General features: G+C 38.3%; 1 protein-coding gene across 6 annotated transcripts in view; it reads left to right on the top strand.

The window, feature by feature from the left end:
• The window catches only part of LRRC49 (leucine rich repeat containing 49), a 221,804-nt gene that overhangs the window by 166,221 nt on the left and 31,201 nt on the right, over positions 1-24,382 (top strand). For all 6 annotated transcript variants that reach the window (XR_009447769.1, XM_059658507.1, XM_059658518.1 and 3 more), the window contains 2 exons: positions 13,470-13,707; positions 15,073-15,258. Coding sequence is in view for 5 of the 6 variants with exons in the window: in XM_059658507.1 (XP_059514490.1) it covers positions 13,470-13,707; positions 15,073-15,258 (424 nt within the window). In the remaining variant the exon portion in view is untranslated. The remainder of the gene's footprint in view (positions 1-13,469; positions 13,708-15,072; positions 15,259-24,382) is intronic.

Genomic DNA, 24,382 nt, shown 5'->3' with positions numbered 1-24,382 from the left:
CTGGGGGGTGGGGGGGAAGGAGTTATCAACAAAAAGTACAGTAATACTGGCTTTTATATTTACCTATGTAATTACCTTTCCCACTATTCTTTATTTCTTCATATGGCTGTGATTTACTGTCCAGTGTCCTCTCATTTCAGTCTAAAGGACTACTTTCACGTTTCTTGTAGGGCAGGTGTCCTAGCAATGAAATTTCACAGCTATGGTTTATCTAGGAATATCTTGCTTTCTCCCTTATTTTTTGAAGTACAGTTTTGCTGGATATAGAATTCTTGATTGCCAGTTTTTTCTTTTAGCACTTAATTGATAGTCATTCCACTGCCTTCGGCCATCTATGCTTTCTGATGAGAAACGGAAAAAACTTACTCTGACCATAAATTCCCCTAATCTTATTGAAGATCCCTTATATGTAACCAGTCACTTCCTCCTGTCGCTTTCAAGATTCTTTCTTTTCATTTGTTTTTCAACAATTGGATATGATTGCCTAGGATCCTCTTAGGCCTTTTCTGAGCATGTACCCAGCCCTGAATATGAGTGTGATCTTCTAGATTCCCTGAAATACATAGGACCTTCTCAAAGCACTTATACCCTCAAGATCTTCTTTCCCAGTCTCTTCTTCCTCAGACTTTTTGGTCTGTCTATTGTTTGCCCCAGGTGGCAGCAGTTAATAAATTTTTGCCTTTATATGCTTTTAACAAATAACCCAGGAAGCCAACTCAGCCATGAGGAATCTCCAAGGCAGGTGAAACAAAGGCAATCCCTTGAGCTGGTTCTTTACAGAGCCCCTAGATATGTCAAAACACACAACCACAATTTTTTGAGAGTAAGGAGATACATATACATCTCACTTCCTCTGGTACCAGCAATCTGCACATAGAATGTGATCTGCCATCTTCAAGGCTACCACTGGGTAGTAAAGCAGTGGATAACAGGAAGTTAAAATGCCACAGAACTCTCATTGAAATTCAGCATTTTTTCTTAAGCATTCCCCTAATTCATTTCTATATTTTGGAAAAAGTTGATCTGACAGTTCTTGCTAGCATATTTGTTGCTTTTGTGAAGGGATGAAATTTTGGAGTTCTGTACTCTACCATTTTCTCTCCTTTGGCACTCTTAATAATTTGCTATGTTCTATGAGCTGTATTTTTACATTTCAAGATCAAGATCAAGATCATCTGTTCTGTAATCATAACATTTGTCAGTTGTATTTTCTAAAGATTGAAAACTAGTAAACTGTTTAAGTCTCTGTGGTTATGCAACTATTATGTAACTATTTTTTACTTGAGAGTTAGGTAGTGTATTATAATTATATCTCCTTTTCTGCTTCCTAAACCACTCAAAGAGACTAATTCAAGTATAATTATCCAAATGTCCCCCTCTTAATTATACTTCAAAAGTTATTCAAAACTGTGCCACACTTCAGTTTGCTTGATACTTGAGCCATGCCTTTCATACATAATTTTAATCTGGGGTGTTTTATTTATTTATTTTTATTTTTATTGATGAGAGAGAGAAAAAAAAACATCTATTGGTAGCCTCCCCTGACCAGGATCGAATCACACTCTGGGTATGTGCCCTGATCGGGAATCGAACCCACCACCTTCTGATATACAGGTTGGCACTCCAACCAACTGAGTAACACTGGCCAGGGCTATCTGGGGTTTTTTATTGCCTGTCTTTTTTTTTTAACTGAATAACAAAATTTGTGCTGCCTTTACTACATTTCAATGTTTTTTGAACTTCTTATTTACCTTTTTGAAGCCTACTCTTTCTCTGACCTAATTTAGTCTCATTATTTCCTTTATCATTATGTATCATATTACTATTAGATTTTTTTTCTTTCATTATGCTTCTTATATCTTCAAGTACTTTTAGCCTCTCAACTTCTAGATGGTAGAGTTGCTCAGATTTAGGTCCCTCTTTTCACTCTGTTTTCCCTCTAAGCAATTTTACATAGTTTTTAACTTATATTTTGAAGATAATAATATGTATACCTTTTCTTTTATGATTTATTCATTTAGATTGTATTTAGGGGAAAAATATTTTACTAAATTGAGATTATAAAAATATTCTCCCATTGTTGTCTTCCTAAAAGTTTAAAATTTGGCCTTTCATATTTTAGTCTTTTATTAAACGCTTTATTTTTAAAATTTTTATTGATTGATTTTGAGAGAGAGAGAAAGGGGGAGAGGGAGAGAAGGAGAGATAAAAGAAGGGAGGGAGAGAGAAGGAGAGAGAGAGAGAGAGAGAGAGAGAGAGAGAGAGATTTGTTGTTCCACTTATTTATTCATTCATTAGTTGATTCTGGTATGTCCAGTGATCAAAGATAGAACCCGCAACCTTGTCGTGTTGGGATGATACTCTAACAAACTGAGCTACGTGACCAGGGCCTTCATATTTTAGTCTTTATTACACCTGAAATTGATTTTTAAGGTTTCTTTAAGTTTTTTCTGTATTGATTAAGGTATTACATATGTGTCCTTATCACCCCATTGCCCCCCTCCCACCTCCCACTCATGCCCTAAACCCCCTGATGTCTGTGTCTATTGGTTAAGCTTATATGCTTGCATACAAGTCCTTTGGTTGATCTTCCCTCCTCACCCCCACCCTCCCCTACCTTCCCTCTGAGGTTTGACGGTCTGATCGATGCTTCTCTGTTTCTGGATCTGTTTTTGTTCATCAGTTAATGTTGTTCATTATATTCCATAAATGAGTGAGATCATGTGATATTTATCTTTCTCCGACTGGCTTATTTGACTTAGCAAAATGCTCTCCAGTTCCATCCATGCTGTTGCAAATGGTAAGAATTTCTTCTTTTTTACCACAGCATAGTATTCCATTGTGTAGATGTACCACAGTTTTTTAATCCACTCATCTGCTCATGGGCACTTAGACTGTTTCCAAGTCTTAGCTATGGGGAATTGTGCCACTATGAACATAGGGATGCATATGTCCTTTCTGATTGGTGTTTCTAGTTTCTTGGGATATATTCCTAGAAGTGGGATTACTGGGTCAAATGGGAGTTCCATTTTTAGTTTTTTGAGGAAACTCCATACTGTTCTCCACAGTGGCTGCACCAGTCTGCATTCCCACCAGCAGTGCATGAGGGTTCCTTTTTCTCTGCATCCTCGCCAGCACTTGTTGTTTATTGATTTGTTGATGATAGCCATTCTGACAGGTGTGAGATGGTACCTTATTGTTGTTTTGATTTACATCTCTCGGATGATTAGTGACTTTGAGCATATTTTCATATGTCTCTTGGCCTTCCTTTTGTCTTCTTTCAAAAAGTGTCTATTTAGGTCCTTTGCCCATTTTTTGATTGGGTTATCTTCCTTTTGTTAAGTTGTATGAGTTCCCTGTAAATGTTGGAGATTAAACCCTTATCGGTGATAACATAGGCTAATATGTTCTCCCATGCAGTGGGCTTTCTTGTTGTTTTTTTTATGGTTTCTTTTGCTGTGCAAAAGCTTTGTATTTTTACGTAGTCACGTTTGTTTATTTTCTCTTTAGTTTCCATTGCCCTAGGAGCTGTATTGGTGAAGAAATTGCTTCGGCACCAACTTACACCATACATAAAAATAAACTCAAAATGGTTAAAGGACTTAAACATGAGACGGGAAACCATAAAAATACTAGAGGAATTCACAGGCAGCAAAATCTCAGACATATTATTTTTAAGTTTGAGGTTGAAATCTGATTTTGTTGTTTTTCTCCTACAGGCATAGCCCGTTACCCTAGTGTTATTTATTTTGTATTCTTTCTTTTTCCCACTGATTTTAATGCTACTCTGCCTGACTGTTTTATTGGTAGTGGGAGAAGTAGATAGTCCAATTATAGATCTTCAATTAATGTCCCCATGTTTAGTGTCACTTCTCACTCCCATCTTCCAACATATCTACTGTTGTTTCCTTTTCAAAGCTCTACTGGGCAGTTTGGCTGCTATCTTTGTTGTTTCCAGGGCATATTCAAAGCTATAGTTTCCTTTCTGTTTCCTCATCACTCAACATCTTTTACTTTCCAGCATCCAGAAATTTGCTGAAACTTCTTGCTACAGATTGTCCCCCTCTTTGTAGTTGTTTTTTTTTGTTGGGTTTATACCATTTTAGTTACTTTAATGGGGTCTAAAAGGGAGAGGTTTCAAACACAATTGCTCATTCTATTTTATCTGAAAGTACAAAGTGAAGTGTTTTAAATATTACAAGTTGTATTACTACATTATCTGTAAGTCTTAAAAAATATAATTAAATTTCATCTTTCTGGAAAGATATAAGCCTGGTTCTTTCTGAAGGTGGAAAGCTAGTCAGAGGACCACAAAGTGTCCTCCTTGGAGTTCTGATTTGCTTTTTAAAAATATTACATAGGTTTTCCATTTTTAACAATCCCATTTATACTCTTTTTCTGTAATTTTTATTGTTCAGATTATTACAGATGTTCCTCTTTTTTGCCCCCATAGTTCCCCTCCACCGGGTTCCCATCCCACCCCATGCCCTTAACTCCCTGCCACTGTCCTCATCCATAGGTGTAAGATTTTGGTCCAGTCTTTTCCCGCACCTCCCACACCTCCTTCCCCCCAAGAATTGTTAGTCCACTCCCTTTCTATGCCCCTGCTTCTATTATATTCACCAGTTTATTCTGACTTAATTTTTTTTGTTTTTTTTTTATATATTTTATTGATTTTTTTTACAGAGAGGAAGGGAGAGGGATAGAGAGTTAGAAACATCGATGAGAGAGAAACATCGATTAGCTGCCTCCTGCACACCGCCTACTGGGGATATGCCCTTGACCGGAATCAAACCTGGGACCCTTCAGTCCGCAGGCCGACGCTCTATCCACTGAGCCAAACCGGTTACGGCCTGACTTAATTTTTAGGTTCACTTGTTGATAGATATTTATTTGTTGTCACTTTGTTGTTCATAATTTTTATCTTTACCTTTTCTTCTTCCTCCTCTTTTTAAAGAATATCCTTCAGCATTTCATATAATCCTGGTTTGGTGGTGATGAACTCCTTTAGCTTTTCCTTATCTGTGAAGCTCTTTATCTGACCTTCAATTCTACATGATAGCTTTGCTGGGTACAGTAATCTTGGTTGTAGGTTTTTGCTATTCATCACTTTGAATATTTCTTGCCACTCCCTTCTGGCCTGCAAATTTTCTGTTGAGAAATCAGCTGACAATCGTATGGGTACTCCCTTGTAGGTAACTAACTGTTTTTCTCTTGCTGCTTTTAAGATTCTCTCTTTGTCTTTAGCCCTTGGCATTTTAATTATGTTGTGTCTTGGTGTGGCCCTCTTTGGATTTCTATTATTTGTGGTTCTCTTCACTTCCTGGACTTGTAAGTCTATTTCTTTCATCAGGTAGGGGAAGTTTTCTGTCATGATTTCTTCTAATAGGCTTTCAGTATCTTGCTCTCTCTCTTCTTCTGGCACCCCCATAATTCGGATGTTGGTACGTTTGAGGTTGTCCCAGAGGCTCCTTACACTATCTTCATATTTTTGGATTCTTTTTTCGTTTTGCTTTTCCAGATGGGTGTTTTTTGCTTCTTCGTATTTCAAATCTTTGTCTTGATTCTTGGGATCCTTTAGTCTCCTGTTGGATCTCTGTATATTATTTTTAATTTCAGTCAGTGTATGTTTAATTTCTGACTGGTCCTTTTCCATTTTTTTGGCATTCTCATTAAGATCCTTGAAGGTCTCATTAAGATCCTCGAAGGTCTCACTAAGTTCTTCGGAGGTTCGTAGAAGATTCTTGAGTAACCTTATAACTGTGGTTTTGAACTCTATGTCCTCCATTAGTTTGCTTTCCTCCATTTCTTTCATTTTTGACATGTTTCTTTGTCTCCGCATTTTTGGCTGACTGAGAAGATCCACTGTGTCTATAAGAAGAACTCCTGTGCTGGAGACACCCTTATGGGGCAGGACTTGCTTCAGTGGGGCTTTGGTGCTCACTGAGTCTGCCTCTTGAGTGTGTCCCTTATGGATGTGAGGAGTTGAAATCTGGTATCTGACCAGGAGTACCCTGGCTCCTGAATTTCCAAGTCAACCACTGTATGAGTCCATCCAGCAGGAGCTACAGCAGTATCAGCAGATTTCTCTTCTTTGTTTGGAGTTCGGAAGTTTTGGAGCTCTCCGACCCAGCTGCAGTTTGTTAGGCTGCAAAAGCGCAGGTGATTGCTTTGCGCAGCTGTGCACTGCTTGGGTGGGGATGTGAATTGAGTGGGGCAGGGTCTCAAAGAATCACCAGGGCAGAGCAAACAGCAATGGATGTTGTCAGCCATCTCCGCATACTCTGCGTCTCTGTGTCCCTGAGTCCCGCGCCCCCACAGCAACAATGATCCCTGCAAGCAGCTCTGTGAGAAAGTCACCCTCACTTTCTGACCCGCTGCAAGACAGTCCAGTTTCTCCCTGTAGGAGTCTGGGACCCCAGAGTCTCGCCATGAATGAGTTCAGTGCATTCGAGAGCTTGTATCCTCTTCCAGTTGAAAAAAATCGCGCACCCAGGTGTAGCCACCTCGCTCACGCCTTTGTACCTCTGTTCTTGGTGCTTCTGCACCTCCTACTCTGTTTCAATGCGCTTTTTTCTTTCCTTCTAGTTGTAGAACTTCCTCTCGGCCAGCTTTCCCATGGTTCAGGATGATAGCTGTTTGTCTTATAGTTGTAGTTTTAATGTTGTTGAGGGGGCAGCACGTACAGGTTTGTACCTTATGCTGCCATCTTGGTTCTCCCATTTATAGTCTTTTGTAGTATTTCATAATGCCAAAAAGGTGGCTAATTCTTGTGTTACAGTGTCTGTGACCTTTAGCGTATAGGTGTGTAACTAAATGCCAGGAAACAAGTACCATGAAAAAATGATAGGCACATTCAAGAAAGAAATTCCATAAAACTTTGCTATATCCCATCAATTTTTTTACTACTCACTGTCCTTGGGACAGCTTCACAGTAAAGTGACAATTGCAGGTTTCTTTCCCCTGCCAGAAATGGGAAAGTACTTGGTGTAATGTTTTCTTTGCTTACATTGGATGCGTGTAGTGAAGCTGGTTTATTTTTGGTCATTTCCTGTCTATGAACACTGGGGTATTTTAGCCAACACTACTATAATAAAATATAATGCATAAAATGAATTTCCACACCTACGAATGTTGCATTCGAAATCCATAAAAAAGATTATTATAGGAATCAGCACCACTTATTCATTGGGAAAATAATAATCTGAAATATTTTAAGTCTTTCTGTTCTAACCAGTTATAGAAAGCCTAAAGATGTTTTCAAAATATGCCAAAAGAACCCATAATTATCTGAAATACTCTTTTTCCCATTTAAGCGTTTAAGAGTATATTCTCCTTTTAACCTGGTTTTCAGGGAGTCAACACTTTATTGCATTAAGTTAATCACCCTGTATTTCATAAGGTATATAAATGTCTCATTACTGTGTTGTGTATCTGAAATTAATATACTATTTGATGTCAACTATAATTAATATATATGTATATATATTAATCTCCCTATCTTAGGGTCCTTTACTAATCAAGAAGGCATAGAATATTTTTCTGATTAGTTCTTATATGAAGATAGTTGAATAAATAATGTTTGGATTAACCACTAATGATCTTGAAGAGAATTTCTATTTGATGGCAGACTGCCTAAATGTTATAGAAATAATATTTGAGTTGGGATATATCCATGGAAGTGTATTTGACTTCATGAGAAAAAAAATTGTAAAACATAGACCCTTTGTAGAAGAAACTGGGCCAGGTGACTCAGTCACCTGCTTTAAAACATTTGAATCATACTTGATTCCTCCCTCTCCTTCATTCCCTGCAATCAATCACTAAGTCCTACTTTTTTTAATGTCAATCCTCACCTGAGGATATTTTTCCATTTACTTTTTTAGAGAGGGGAGGAAGGGGAAGAGGCGGAGAGAGAGAGAAACATCGATGGGAGGGAGACACATCGATTGGTTGCCTCCCACATACACCCTGACCAGGGCCTGCAACTCAAATATCTGCCCTTGACTGGAATCAAACCTGGGACCCTTCAGTCCGCAGGCCGACACTCTATGCACTGAGCCAAACCGGCTAGGCCACTAAGTCCCACTTTTATTTTCTCTTAAATATCTGGTTCTCTTCTTTTATTAATAGTAATCACTAAAATGTATTGAGCTAAGTATGGTTTAGAATATTATTTTTAGTCTCCATAACAACTTTGAAAAAATATGTATTAGGATCACCATTTTACATACCAGAATACTGAAACTACAAAGAAATTAAAAAACTTGCCCCCAAAGTCATGTTTATCAATGGCATTCTAGGATTGGAACTAAGGCCTGTCTGATTATCTTGTCAATGCCATTTCCACCACACCATACCCTCTTTTTGATTATGCTTTTATATGGTCTAATCACACTATTGCACTGAGCTTCCTACTAATCTCTGTTCATCAAGCCTTTCACTCCTACATCCTCCACAAAATGGAACAACCTGTCTCAAATGGGTCCTTGTGGTCAGAGACATATCTTATTCATCTTTGTATCCCTCACACTAGCATCTAGCTCCATGCATGGTACGTTAGAGGTGATTAAAACCTTGTGTTGAATATGTCCTATTACTTTTTATTTAAAAATCTTTTTTTTTTTTCTCCTCAAACTTATAGGATAAAATCTGACTTTCCAGCTTCATCTTCAGCTACTGCTCTCTCCCATACATTTCACTGTCCCGTCCTATGTTGCTGTGTTCCAGCCATATTGAAATTGTTCTTAACTGAATGTTATACATATTTAGGCTTCTGTGCCTTTCTTTGTTCTGTTTTTCTTACCTAAATTGTGCTTCCTCCTTCTACTTCTGATGTAATTCTATTAATCTTTCAAGGACCACTTCAAATGCTACCTCCTTTTGAAACCTGACTTCTCCCCTCTAGAAGAATAAATAATTCCTTCCTCTGTATTCCCAAAGCATATCATTTAAATATTCATTATTGACAATAAGTATGTTATATTAGAGTAATATCTAAATTTATCTTGCTCACCACCATCCATCCAGACTGAGATAGCTTTAAGGGCAAATAGGTCTTAGTTTATTTTTATACCCCTACTAGAGGCCTGGTGCATGAAATTCATACAGGGGGGAAGAGGGGGTCCCTCAGCCCAGCCTGCACCCTCTCCAATCCAGGACATCCCTCTCTCAATCTGGGACCGCTGGCTCCTAACCGCTCACCTGCCTGCCTGCCTGATCGCCCCTAACTACTCTGCCTGCCTGCCTGATACCCCTAACTATTCCCCTGCCTGCCTGATAACCCCAACTGCCTCTGCCTGCCTGCCTGATTGCCCCTAACCTCTGCCTGCCTGCCTGCCTGCCTGATCACCCCTAACCTTTCTGCCTGACTGCCTTCCTGATTGCCCCTAACCACCTCTGCCTGCCAGCCTAATCACCCCTAACTGCTCCCTTGCCTGTCTGATCACCCTTAACCGCCTCTGCCTCGGCCCCTGCCACCATGGCTTTGTCCGGAAGGACATCAGGAAGATACCCAGTCTAATTAGCATATTACCCTTTTATTAGTATAGATGGCCTACACAATACCTAACACATAATAAGCTCTACAAATTGACCTTTCTATTTGATGAGGTGAGGTCATTTTCATTGAGAAATTATATTCCATGTGTTTATTAAGTGAATTCCAGAGTATGATTAGAGCATTTATATTTCTGGGACCATAATCCAATAAAAGTGAAGAAAAATTTTGATATATCCAAAAACTTGTACATGATTTCTATATTGATTATCCTTATCAGTACAGATGATTTTGTTGCCCTTTACCATAATTCTTAGGATATCTATCTATCGTGCCCTGTATATAGTGGGTTTCCAGCAAATGTTTAGTGAATAAATATTCATATGTATATGAATAAAAAGATGTGGACATATTACAAGGACAACTGAAAGGACAATCCTCAACATAGAAACATTGCTTAGCAAACTTTCTATTTCTTATGGAACTCTCAGAGCACACTTTCCCTGCGGAACAGATTCCTCTGTTCTGTATTGGCCAGAGGCTAAACTCAAGCCTCATTCAGAAAATAACTGATGTGGCTTAGGTATTACATGACTTATTTAACAGGTTCTATATTTCCTATTGAGAAGGATGAACCTACCTACAGCCCAGGAAACTTTCCATTAGTTTGTACTGAATGTCCATGTCAGATCTATATAAATTGGAGATTAGTTCTGCTTTGTTTTGTAACTACATGACTGTTTTTGCTGAATGTAGGCTTATTTTTTTACTTATTTTCCCAACAATTTGCTTGACAAAACTTTAAACAAAATAAATTATCCTTTTCTAATGTTATAGTTTTATTTTATAGTTTATATTCTTTTTTTACTTCCTTCTATGTGATGCTACCTATTTAATTTATTAAAAATTGTAATAAACATAATAATCAAATAGTGCTCCAAACTTAATGCTGTTCATGTGGAAGATACTACTAAAGAAAACACAAGTACTTGCAGTAAGAGGTACTACCTTCTATAGAGATAGAGAAATAAATGGACAAATTTAGTTGTCTAAAATGAAATTCACATGCACATTTTATGTATAGTTTTGTGCAGTGTCCTAATATGAATGGGACTGCTTTTCTACTTGAGACATTTTTTAACCAAAACAAAATAACCTAAGTAATATAAAGTGCTTAAAAATACAGTATAAAGATACAAAAATAAACATACTAATTCTAATTAGGAATGTAATTATGATGTTACATTTTTATAGCTCACATTATGTTTAGGAAATTACACAAACATAGATCACTGATTTGAATGAAATGCATAAATCTGTAGCAAAGGTTTGTAGTTACAAAAAAAAAAAATTACCAAAGAATGCCCAAAATTAATTTTTATTCCATTTTTGTGTCATATTCTTGGAGCCTTCATCAATGTTACATGAAGAAAAAAACAAATGAGACACTAAAATCAAATCACTAATGTGATCTAATAGGGAAACAAATAAATTAAAATCGAGCAGCCATCAGCAAGAATGTCCAAGTCAAGGGTGTCAAACAAAACAAAGAAAATTGCTAGAAAACTGTCTCCATCATACTCTTTCAAACCAGTAAAATATAGTCCTCCATACAACGGAACATAAACAGAATACTTTTCCTGTAAGGTTTAGAAATACAAGTTCTTTTTTAATCTTATGGATGGGGAAACTGTGTTTGTAAGCTATTACTGAGTGGGCCAGAAACACATTTATGGATTCTGGGGACAATGTATACTGTAATTCTTTGATTGGGATAAGTGGACACTCTAACTAAAAGAATAGTTTTTAAATTAATACAGAAGTGCAAGACAAAGCCAAATGTGACTTCTCTTATATCTTAGCAACATTTAGATGAAAATCAAATTTAAATGCAGTCCACTCTGCTTTTGAAAAGGCTGTGGTTCAACTTCCCAATCTCAATTGCTTGATCCAGTTTCTATGAGAATACTCAGAAGATGTCTCTTCTTAAACATCAGACCTCTTTTTAGTGGTGGAGCTGCTCTTAGTAGTAGCTGCATCTGCAAGGGACTGATATCCAGTCATTCTCTTTGGAGGAAGTCCTAACCAGTTTGGAAAAATATATATACTTTTTAGTGTGCTGCCAAGTTTTAGTAATAAATTTATATGTGCCAGGAGATGAAAAAGGTTGAAAATCACTGGTGGCTCTGATATACGTTCACATAAGTCTAGTAAAACTTGATAAGCCAACAGGGTAATGGTTTTTCAGCTTTATCGTGCAACAGCACCATAATACAAATTTTTAAGTCTTTAATAATGCATTTATCCAATATACATTGTGAAGAGCCCATTACTAGGCCCCAGGCCCCCGAATATGAAAAAAAAAGTAGTCTTTAGTCTTGAGGAACTCACTATCTGATAGAGGTGACAAAATTGCAGAAATGCAATTATGGTGCAGTATGAGAAGTGATTTATTGGAGGAGTGTGCAAAAGTCCATAGAAGCACAAAGGGGAGCAAAGCACTAATATTAGTAAGGGCAAATCTGAAAGTAAAAGTGCCAGAATGAAAACACATGGAACAGAAGCCAAACATTGTTTCAGTTTTGAGACTGGAAAAAACAGGACATTTGAGTTGAATCAAGTTATTTCTTTTCTTCTCTATCATTTAAGTAACCTTTATAGAAAATGTGGCTCCTACTTTGAAAATAGTAACAACTTTCATATTGAGTAGTGTATGTGAGGTGATTGTGTATGTGTACACATTATATAAGTAATGGATTATTTTTCATCATTATTTCAAAATGGGGAAGAAATCTTGATTAATTTTACTGCTTATAAATGTGGCATACACATGCAAAATTTTAAACAAGTATTCAAAAATAGAAAGTTACCTTTTAACCCAACTTCTGAGAGATTAACTATTGTTAAGAGTTATTTTATGTCTTACCAAGTGTTTTATAAATATTTTTACTAGTGGCCCAGTGCATGAATTCATTCACCTTGAAAGGAACTGTGGGCCGCGAGGCTGCTGTAGGCAGTGGGTGTGAGCCGCGGCCTCGGTGCCGGCTTTGGGTGTCCCCCCGCTCACTTGCTCCACTATCCCGCCACATCATGTTCCATGCACACCCCCTGGTGGTCAGCGCACATCATAGCGACCGGTTGTTCAGTTGTTTTGGTTCCGGTTCCACCATTTGGTCTATTTGCATATTAGCCTTTTACTATATAGGATAGGATATTATATGGTCCTTGGTATAAAAGTAGTGTTTTGTAAAATGTGTGTGTGTGTGTGTGTTTTTCAGCTGGACAGTGGAATACTTTAATGATTACAAAAATCTATTTATATTGCCATGAAAACATCTATGATACATTAAATGGATTGCTTTAAAACTAAATAGAATATCAATTATTTTTCATTGACAGAAAACATTTGGGTTTAAAGGTGTTATTTTTTAATGCACATGTGCTTCTTTTTGAATTAAAATATAGGGTGTCCCAAAAAATGTATATACACATTTTGAATAATTATAAAGGCAGTGTTTGTTAAAGTACATTGCATTTTCAAAATTTATCTATCAGCTGTGTATATACATTTTTTGGGACACCCTGTATATGACTAGAAGTGGGGAGGAGGGTAGAACTCAATTAAAGGAATTCGTCAAAGAACATATATCCATAACCCATAGACACTGACAACAGTGTGGTGATGGCCAGAGGGAAAAAGGGGTGGGGACTGGATGGAGGCAGGCAAAGGGGGTGGGAGAAAATGGAACATCTGTAATAGTGTCAACAATACAAATAAAATATATATGACTAGAAGATCTAAAACTTTCAGATATTCTATTGAAATTTAGTCTTTGGTACTCTGGGTTTAATTATTTAAATGAAAAAGTGAATATAGAATTTTAAATACCTTTTCCAACAGGTCTTTATAGTCTGTTATTTACTTTGCACGATAAGACTATCATTTAAAATTGTATGTTGGCTTTTCCAGGTCTCTGGACTCAGTACTCACCAATGCTTTACAAGCCTTATCTGTCACAGACACGCACCTTGTTGATGTGGATGGGGACACGCTTTCCCTGTATGGCTCAGGAGCACTGGAATCTCTAGATCGGAATTGGAGCATTCAAACAGCAGGAATGGTGACAACAGTGTCCTTCACTTTCATAGAATTTGATGAAATCGTCCAAGTGCTTCCCAAATTGAAGATGAAGTTCCCTAATTCTCTGGTAAATACTTACTTTTAGTAGTCTATTTGAATCATTCTCAGTCATGACTTGTATGTTTAGGCTAAATACCTGTTTTTAACTATTATTTATGGAGTTTCTATCTGGCAGGGAGACTAAGCCTTGTGTTAATTTTTTGGACCTGGGATTTAAATTATTATTTATAAATGCCCTTGCAGCTTTCAGTTAATATTGGAAATTATCTGTCTAGAAAATGATTCTGTATGAAGTATAAAGAACTAGTATAATTTTATTCAAATTGTTTATTTCTACTTTGTAAAGAAGCGTTCAACAGGACCTCACCTGACCATATATTATATATTCATTTATTGTACCTGGTGTTATTGGGACATGTACATTTTAACATAATGTTCACAGTAGTCCCCTAGCAACATATAAAATGATTACTTTGAGAGTTAGCCTTTTCCAGTTATGGTATTATTGTATTATTTATTGGTATGCATTTGCAGAAACTGTCATTTATATGCATTCTTTCTTGAGTTATTATTGTTATGTTGTTCTGTTAGGCCTTTTATAAGTTGTTTTTCCCCATATCAGTCTCCCTAAATAAGATAGATAGAAGTGAAGATAGTATGTTTAGAAAAGAACATCCAATTTCACAGACAGAACACCTACATTAGCCTTTCAGTTTTTGTGACTTGATGTTCCTGTAGCCAGTTTAACTAACCTGCATAGTAATTGGCAAGATGCAGGTATAACACCTAACTAGTTCTCTCAGAAGCATTGTGAGCCCTGCATTTATAAAATTCTTAAAATTTTAATATTAATGATTTCTTTGTAGTTTTTATTTTAGCAAAAAGTATATACAATTCATTGTAATGAGTTATTGTGTTTATGTAATTTTTAAGGATCTTAGTTTGTTAATAAATGGGGAGATATCCTTTGCAAAATAGAAATCATTTTGAATCCAATATTGGATGGATTAATGGAGTTCATCAATGATGTATTAAATGGATTAAGCAGTGGTTCTCAAGCTTCTAGCCCTTTAAATGCAGTTCCTCATGTTGTGACCCAACCATAAGATTATTTTTGTTGCTACTTCATAACTGTAATGTTGCTACTGTTATGAATCGTAATATAAATATCTGATATGCAGGATGGTCTTAGGCGACCCCTGTGAAAGGGTCTTTCGACTGCCAAGGGGTCACGACCCACAGGTTGAGAACCGCTGGATTAAAGGTAGGTAAGGTTTAGTAGATTCAGTTGACTTAATGTAATTGAAAACATATTATCTAAGCCTAAAGTTTACAGATTTACTTAGGAAATAATTAGTGAAGTTTAAATGTAACTATTTTAAGATGGTTAAATTTAATGGTCAGCTGTTTTGTGTGTGTTTTATTATTGCAGCACCTTAAATTCAAGGAAACAAATCTTGCAATGCTACAACAGTTTAACGCATTAGCACAACTCCATCGTGTTGACCAGTTGACAATTGATCCTCAAGGAAATCCAGTTGTCAATTTTACACTCTGGAAATACTATGTACTATTTAGGCTGAGCCATTTTAATATGCAGAAAATAAATGGGACAGAGGTAAGCCTAACACTAAGTCACTGTGTAACGAAAGGGTTCGTTTTTAAGGGAAATGGTCACACAAGTGGTCAGGAATTTAAGTAACCATGTTGGAACTTTTGAGAAATATTGTAGTTGTTTTTCCCCAAATCTTGACAGTTAAAATGTCAAAAAGCTAAAAACTATTTATCCTAAATCTTCTAAAGCACTAGAAAATTTTGAAAATAAAATAGTAACCAGGTCATGATGAATAGTAAATACTTTACTATTGTTTGTAAACATTCAGAGATGTAAAAAGTTGGTAGGTTGACAGTTTAAAAAAAAAAAAAAAGAAGCCCAGCTGTGTGGCTCAGTGGTTGAGCATTGACCCATGAACCAAGAGGTCACTGGTTTGATTCCCAGTCAGGGCACATGCCCAGCTTTTGGGCTTGATATCCAGGAGGGGGCATGCAAGATTCATCTAATCCAGTGGTTCTCAACCTTCCTAATGCCGCGACCCTTTAATACAGGTCCTCATGTTGTGGTGACCCCCAACCATAAAATTATTTTTGTTGCTACTTCATAACTGTAATTTTGCTACTGTTATGAATCATAATGTAAATATCTGATATGCAGGATGTATTTTCAGGGGTCGCGACCCACAGGTTGATAACCGCTGAAATCGATGATGTTTCTCTCTCATCAAAGTTTCTGTCTCTCTCCATTCATGATCTTTGTATTTTTTTTTAACAAAATCATTATTGTTGAAAGTATTACACATGTCCCCCTCCCCCCCATTGACCTCTTCTAGCGCCCCTCACCCCCCGCACCAGGCCTTCACCACACTATTGTCTGTGTTCATAGGTTATGCATTATGCATACAAGTTCTTTGGTTGATCTCTTCCCACCCACCCATCCACCCCCGCCTTCCCTCTGAGATTCCACAGTCTGTTCAGTGCTTCTGTGTCTCTGAATCTATTGGTTTATCAGTTTATTTTGTTCATTATATGAATGAGATCATGTGATATTTGTCTTTCTCTCACTGGCTTATTCCACTTAGCATAATACTCTCCAGGTCCCTCCATGTTGTGTCAAAGGGTAAGAGATCCTTCTTTTTTACTGCTGCATAATATTCCATTATGTAAATGTACCACAGTTTGTTTGTTTTTTATCCACTCATCTACTGATGGGCACCTGGGCTGTTTCCAGATCTTACCTATTGTAAATTGTGCTGCTATGAACATAGGGATGCATATATTCTTTCTGATTGGTGTTTCAGCTTTCTTAGGATATCTTCACTGGATAAAATGGCAGTTCCATATTTAGTTTTTTGAGGAAACAGCATATTGTTTTCCATAATGGTTACACCAGACTGCATTCCCACCAGCAGTGTACCAGGGTTCCCTTTTCTCTATGTCCTCACCAGCGCTTGTCATTTCATAATTTGTTGATGGTAGGCATTCTGACTGATAGATGTGAGGTGATACTTCATTGTCATTTTAAGTTTTTGTTTTTTTTTAGTTTTACCATTTTTTTTATAATTCTTTATTGTTGAAAGTAGTACATATGTCCCTTTTTCCTTCATTGACCCCCTCCAGCCCACCTCCCCTCTTGCCCCAGTCCTTCAGTACCCTATTGTCCATGTCCATGGTTATGCATATATGCATACAAGACCCTCCCCCACCTTCCCTCTGAGATTCTGCACTCTGTTTCATGCTTATATGTCTCTGAATCCACTCCATTCATCAGTTTGATACTTAGATTCCACATATGAGTCAGATCATGTGATACTTGTCTTTCTCTGACCAACTTATTTCACTTAACATGATAATCTCCAGGTCCCTCCATGCTGTCTCAAAGGGTAAGAGATTCTTCTTTTTTTACTGCTGCATAGTATTCCATGGTATAAATGTACCACAGCTTTTCCATCCATTCATGGCTGTTTCCATATACAGTAGGTTCTCGGGTTACGTCAGAGAGCCGTTCCTACAGCACAACATAATCGCCATAAGTCGGAACCCACCTACATAAGCACCCATGTCACTCACATGGAGCACACAGCAGTAATGAAGTGAAACAGTAAAAAAAAAAAATTAAAAGAAAGATAACAATTCCTGACCTTGTGGTAAATAAATAATCCTATATAATAAAGAGGTAATATGCAAATTGACCATCACTCCAATACATAAGATGGCCACCCCCATGTGGTCAAAGATGGCTGACAGGGGAGGGCAGTTGTGGACACCAGGCCTGCAGGGGAGGGCAGTTGGGAGGAATCAGGCCTGCAAGGGAGGGCAGTTGGGCATGACCAGGCTGGCAGAGGAGGGCAGTTAGGGGCAACTGGGCCAACAGGGGAGGGCAGTTGGGGACGACCAGGCCAGCAGGGGAGGGCAGTTGGGGGCAATTGGGCCGGCAAGGGAGCAGTTAGGCATCAATCAGGCTGGCAGGGGAGTGGTTAGGGGGTGATCAGGCTGGCAGGCAAAAGCGGTTAGGGGCAATCAGGCAGGCAGGCAAGTGGTTGGGAGCCAGCAGTCCTGGATTGTGAGAGGAATGTCCCAGATTGCAGAGGGTGCAGGCTGGGCTGAGGGACACACACACCCCCTCGTGCATGAATTTCATGCACTGGGCCTCTAGTGAAAAACATAAAGCACATATGTACGTACATCGAAATGATGGAACTTTTTTTTTTATAAATAAATGGGAGATGGTTATGTAACCACGAAACGACATATGTTGAGTAGTCCGACATAACCTGAGGAATTGTAAATAGTGCTGCTATGGACATAGGGGAGCATACGTTCTTTCTGATTGGTGTGTCGAGTCTCTTAGGATTTATTTCTAGAAGTGGGATCACTGGGTGAAATGGCAGTTCCATATTTAATTTTTGAGGAAACTCCATACTGTTTTCTATAATGGCTGCACCAGTCCATATTCCCATCAGCAGTGTACTAGGGTTCTCTTTTCTCCATATCCTCACCAGCACTTGTCATTTGTTGCTTTGTTGATGGTAGCCATTCTGATAGGTGTGAGGTGATACTTCATTGTCATTTTAATTTGCATAACTCTGATGATCTGTGACTTTGAGCGTTTTTTATGTGTCTTGGCCATCTAATTACCACCTTTGGAGAACTAAGTCATTTGCCCATTTTTTAATTGGACTGTTTGTCTTCCTTTTGTTAAGTTGTATGAGTTCCTTGTATGTTTTGATATTAACCACTTATCAGATGTGTCATTGGCAAATATGTTCTCCCATACAGTGTGTTCCCTTTCCATTTTATTGTTGGTTTCTTTTGCTGGGCAGAAGCTTTTTATTTTGAGTTATTCCCAATTGTTTATTTTTTTCTTAGTTTTCTTTGCCTTAGGTGATGTATCCATAAACATATTCCTCTGAGAGATGTCTGAGATTTTGCTTCCTATGGTTTCTTGTTGGGTTTTTATGGTTTCACAACTTCCATTTAAGTCTTTTATTCATTTTGAGTTTATTCTTATGTATGGTGTAAGTTGGTCTAGTTTCATTTTTTTCACATGTACCTGTCCAATATTTCCAACATCGTTTATTGAAGAGTCTGTCATGAATCCATTGTATGCTCTAGCCTCGTTTATCAAATATTAATTGAGTGTAATGGCTTGGGTCAATTTCTGGAGTCTCTGCTCTGTTCCATTGATCTATATGCCTGTTCTTGTGCCAGTACCTGGCTGTTTTGATTGCAGTGGCTTTGTAGTATAACTGGAAATCTGGTATTGTTATCCCTCCAGCTTTGTTCTTCTTTCTCAAGATTGCTGTGGCTATTCTGGGTCTTTTTTTTCCCCATTCCATATAAAATTTTGGAGTACTTGTTTTAGATCTGTGAAATATGCTGTTGGTATTTTAATAGGGATTGCATTGAATCTGTAGGTTGCTTTGGGTAGTATGCACATTTTAATGATGTTAATTCTATCAATCCATGAACATGTTATATTCTCCTACTTGTTTATATCTTCTTTAACTCTTTTTTCAACATCCTCTAGTTTTCTAAGTACAAGTCTTTTACCTCCTTAGTTAAGTTTATTTCTTAGTATCTTAATTTTTTTTGTTGCAATGGTAAATGGGATTGTGTTTAGATTCTCTTTCTGACAGCTCATTATTAGTGTATAAAAATGTCATGGATTTGGGGGTATTAATTTTGTATCCTGCTACATTTCTTAATTCATTTATTAAATCTAGTAGATTTTTGATGGAGTTTTTAGGATTTTCTATGTATAGTATCATGTCATCTGCAAATAATGACAGTTTTACTTCCTCCTTTCAAGTTTGGATGCCTTTTATGTTTTCTTCTTGTCTGATCACTGTGGCTAAGACTTCCAGTACTATGTGGAATAAGAGTGGTGAAAGTGGACAGCCCTGTCTTGTTCCTGTTCTTAGGGGAAATGTTTTCAGTTTTATCCATTAAGTATGATGTTGGCTTGTAGGTTTTTCATATATGGCTTTTGTTATGTTGAGATACAACCCCTCTATTTCCACTTTGCTGACAGTTTTTGTAAGAAAAAACTAGAGGCCTGGAGCATGAAATTTGTGCATGGGTAGGGTCCCTAGGCCTGGCCTGCGATCAGGGCCGATCTTCTCTGGCTGCCGACTCCACCCCCTGCCACCCGTGTCTGCTGCCAACCAACCCCAGGTTCCCCATTCCCCATCAGGCAATCGGAGCCTGTGGGCTGAGGGCAGCTCCTGCATTGAGTGTCTGCCCCCTGGTGGTCAGTGCACATTATAGCGACTGGTCGTTCTGCTGTCAGGTCAATTTGCATATGATTTTTTATAAATATATCTAGATAGATAGATAGATAGGTGTTGGATTTTATTGAGTACTTCTACCTCTATTGATATAATGATGTGATTTTTATCTTTTAATTTATTTATGTCATGTATCATGTTTATTGACTTGTGAATATTGTACCATGTTTGCATGCCTGGAATAAATGCTACTTGCTCATGGTGTATGATCTTTTTAATGTATTGCGGGATGTGATTTGCTAATATTTTGTTGAAGATTTTAGCATCTGTGTTCATCATGGATATAAGCATGTAGTTCTTCCTTCATAGTGTCTTTATCTGGTTTTGGAATTAGGATAATGCTGGCCTCATAAAAAGGGCTTGGCAGTATTCCTTCCTCTTGCATTTTTTTGGAATAGTTTGAGGAGAATAGGTGTTAGTTCTTCTTTGAAGGTTTAATAAAACTCCCCAGTGAAGCCATCTGGACCAGCGCTTTTGTTTGCTGGGATTTTTTTTATTGTTGCTTTTGTTTCATCAGTTGTTATTGACCTATTCAGGTTTTCTGATTCTGCTTCATTCAGTTTTGGAAGATTCTATATTTTTAGGACTTTTTTCAATTCACCCACATTGTCTAGCTACTTGTTGACATATAGTTGTCCATGGTATTTTCTTACAATTCTTTGTATTTCTGTGGTGTCAGTTGTTACTCCATCACCTTTGTTTCTAATTTTATTTATTTGAAAATCTTTACTTATCAAAAAATCTTTATTTATCAATCTTGTTTATCTTTTCAAAGAACCAGGTCTTGGTTTCATTGATTATTATTATTGTTTTGTTAGTCTCCATGTCACTTATTTCTGCTCTAATCTTTATTATTTCCTTCCTTGTATTTACTCTGGGCTTTTCTTGTTGTTCCCTTTCTAATTAGTTAAGTTGTAGGGTTAAAAAGTTTATTACGTTTTTTTGTTTTTTGAGGTATGCCTGTAGTGCTATGAACTCTCTCATGACTACCTCTGCTGTGTCCCATAGATTTTGGGTTGTTATGTGTTCATTTTCATTTGTTTCCAGGAAGTTATTGCTTTCTTTCTTGATCTCATTGGTAACCCATTCATTGTTTAATAACATGCTATTTAGCATCCCTGTCTTTGAATTTTTTGAGTGTTTTTACTGCAGTTAAATTCTTGTTTCATTCCATTGTGATCTTAAAAGATGCTTGATATGATTTTAATCTTCTTAAACTTGTAAAGACTTATTTTTGCATCCTAACATGTGGTCTGTCTTTGAGAATGACCCATGTCTACTTGAGAGGAATGTAAACTCTACAGCTTTGGGTGAAATGTTCTATAAATGTCAATTAAATCTATCTGATATAGTGTGTTATTTAGGGTATCTGCTTCCTTGTTAATTTTTTGTCTGGAAGATCTATCCAGTGAAGTTAGTATAGTGTTAAAATACCCTGCTACGACTGTATTGTTGTCAATCTCTCCCTTAAAGTTCTCCAGAATATTTTTTTATATATTTAAGTGCTCCTCTATTGAGTGCATATATGTTTACCAGGGTTATAACCTCTTGTTGGATTGATCCCTTTAATATTATGTAGTGATCTTTATTGTCTCTTGTGATGGCCTTCAATGTGAGTGTATTTTGTTGTCAGATATAAATATTGCCATCCCAGCTTTTGTTTGTTTCTATTTTCATGGAAAAATTTTTTTCATCCCTTCACTCTCATCCTGTGTGAGTCTTTTGTTCTGAGTTAGGTCTCTTGTAGACAGCATATATTTGTATTATGTTTTAGTACCCATTCGTCTACCCTATATCTTTTGATTGGAGCATTTAATCCATTTAAATTTAAGGTTATTATTGATAGGTACTTATTTATTACCATTTTAATTCTTTATGCCTATGTTTCACTATTTTTTTTCTTCTCATTACAGCAATCCCTTTAGCATTTCTTGCAGTGCTGGTTTGGTGGTGACAGACTCCTTTAGCCTTTTTTTGTCTGGGAAGCTTTTTTTCCCCACCATGTATTTTGAATGATAGCCTTGCTGGATATAGTAATCTTGGTTTCAGATTCTTGCTTTTCATTACCTTGAATACTTTATGCCATTCCCTCCTAGCCTGTAGAGTTTCTGATGAGAAATCCACTGAAAGCCTTATGGGAGCTCCTTTGTAGGTAATAAATTACTTTTCTCTTGCTGCCTTTAAGATTCTCTCTTTGTCTCTAATTTTTGACATTTTAAATCTGATGTGTCTGGGCATGGGCCTGTTTGGGTTCTTCTTTTAAAAATATATAGATATATATTTTATTGATTTCAGAGAGGAAGGGAGAGGGAGAGAGAGATAGAAACATCAGTGATGAGAGAGAATCATTGATGGGCTGCTTCCTGCATGCCCACTGGGGATAGAGCTCACAACTCAGACTTGTGCCTTTGACTGGAATCAAACCTGCGACCCTTCAGTCTGTAGCCGACGCTCTATACACTTCACCAAGCCAGCTAGTGCTGTTTGGGTTCTTCTTGCGTGGGACTCTCTGTGCCTCCTCAATCTGTGTGGCTTTTTCCTTCACCAGGTTAGAGAATTTCTGCTATTATTTCTTTACACATGTTCTCTATTCCTTGCTCACTTTCTTCCACACTGCATCTGGTATGCAAATATTGTTAGGTTTCATGTTGGCCCACAGCTTCATTAAACTGTCCTTCTGTGTTTTAATTGTTTTTTCTTTTTGCTTCTCTGATTGAATGATTTTTTTCTACCCTACCTCCTTATTCACTGATCTGATCCTCAGCTACCCCTAATCTGCTGTATATTCCTTCCACTGTGTTCTTTATTAGTGCTGTCATTCTTTATAGTTACTACTAGAGACCCGGTGCACAAAAATTTGTGCACTCGGCAGGGGGGGGTCCCTCAGCCCGGCCTGTGCCCTCTCACAGTCTTGGACCACTCAGGGGATGACCACCTGCTGGCTTAGGCCCGCTCCCTGGGGGGATTGGGCCTAAGCTGGCAGTCAGACATCCCTCTGGCAGCCCTCGGGGGATGTCCATTTACCAGCAGGGAGCAGACCTAAGCTGCAGTTGGACATCCTTAGTGTTGCTGAAGAGGCGGGAGAGGCTCCCGCCACCACCGCTGTGCTGGCAGTCATCAGCCTGGCTTGTGGCTGAGCAGAGCTCCCCCTGTGGGAGTGCACTGACCACCAGGGCGCAGCTCCTCATTGAGTGTCTGGCCCCTGGTGGTCAGTGTGTGTCATAGTGACCAGTCATTCCCAGTCGTTCTGCTTTTAGGGTCAATTTGCATATTACCTTTTATTATATAGGATAGAGGCCTGGTGCATGGGTTGGGGCTGGCTGGTTTTCCCTGAAGGGTGTCCCGGATCAGGGTGGGGGTCCCATTGGGGTTCCTGGCCATCCTGGGTGAGGGGATGATGGCTGTTTTCAGGCTGGCCACACCCCCTTTAGGGCAGGGGATCCCCACTGGGGTGTCTGGCCAGTCTGGGTGAGGGGCTAAGGGCCATTTTCAGGCTGACCAAGCCCCCCCCCCCGCCCCCCCCAGCGATGGAAGCTCTCAGCCTCTCCTTTTTTTTTATTCTGGGATTTATTTACCTTCTATAATTGAAAGTTTGTAGCCTTGAGAGGAGCTCAGAGCCGGCCAGGGCAGGCGGGAGGGAAGCTTGGCTTCCTCAATTTCCAGGGGCAACCCACACCTCCTTCTCGCTCCAGCTCCGTGGCCACAGCCAGCTGAAAGCAGGTATCTAGGGTTTATTTACCTTCTATAATTGAAACTTTGTTGCTTTGAGTGGAGCTCAGAGCTGCCATGACAGGCAAGAAGCTTGGCTTCCTCCATCATTGGGGCAACCAAGCCTCCTGCTTGCTCCAGCTCTGTGGCTGCTGGCCGCCATCTTGGTTGGGTTAATTTGCATATAGTCGCTCTGATTGGCTGGTGGGCATGGCTTAAGGCATAGCGAAGGCACTGTCAATTTGCATGTTTGTCTTTTATTAGTGTAGATATCTTTTTTTCATGCTGTTAAGTATCTTTGCCATCATTACTCTTAATTCTATGTCTAGTAAATTTCTTATCTCCATTTACTTCTTCTTCTGGAGAATTCTCTTATTCTTTTGTTTGGGACTTTTTTTTTTTTTTTTTTTTTGTCTCCCATTTGGCTTTCTGTTTGGGCTTGTGTACTCCTCCCAATCTATTTCTGACTGGCCCTGAGTACCCTGTTTGGGGATGTCAGCAATCCACAGCTTGTGGCTGCCTCTGCTGGGCCTGAGTGCCTTGGGATAGGTCCAAGATGTGCACCAAGGTCTGTTTTTCCTAGCCCCAGTCCAGGGAAAAGATCAGGCAAAGACTCAAAGCCTTCAGAGATCAGCCTCCACCTGCAGTCTGATTGTTATCAGCCCTCATTAGCCTCAGGCTATCAACCAC

The sequence above is a fragment of the Myotis daubentonii genome, chromosome 1, assembly GCF_963259705.1.
Source record: "Myotis daubentonii chromosome 1, mMyoDau2.1, whole genome shotgun sequence".
Classification (NCBI taxonomy): domain Eukaryota; kingdom Metazoa; phylum Chordata; class Mammalia; order Chiroptera; family Vespertilionidae; genus Myotis; species Myotis daubentonii.
Note: the sequence above shows the minus strand (reverse complement) of the source record. Positions and strands in the feature narration are given on the sequence as shown.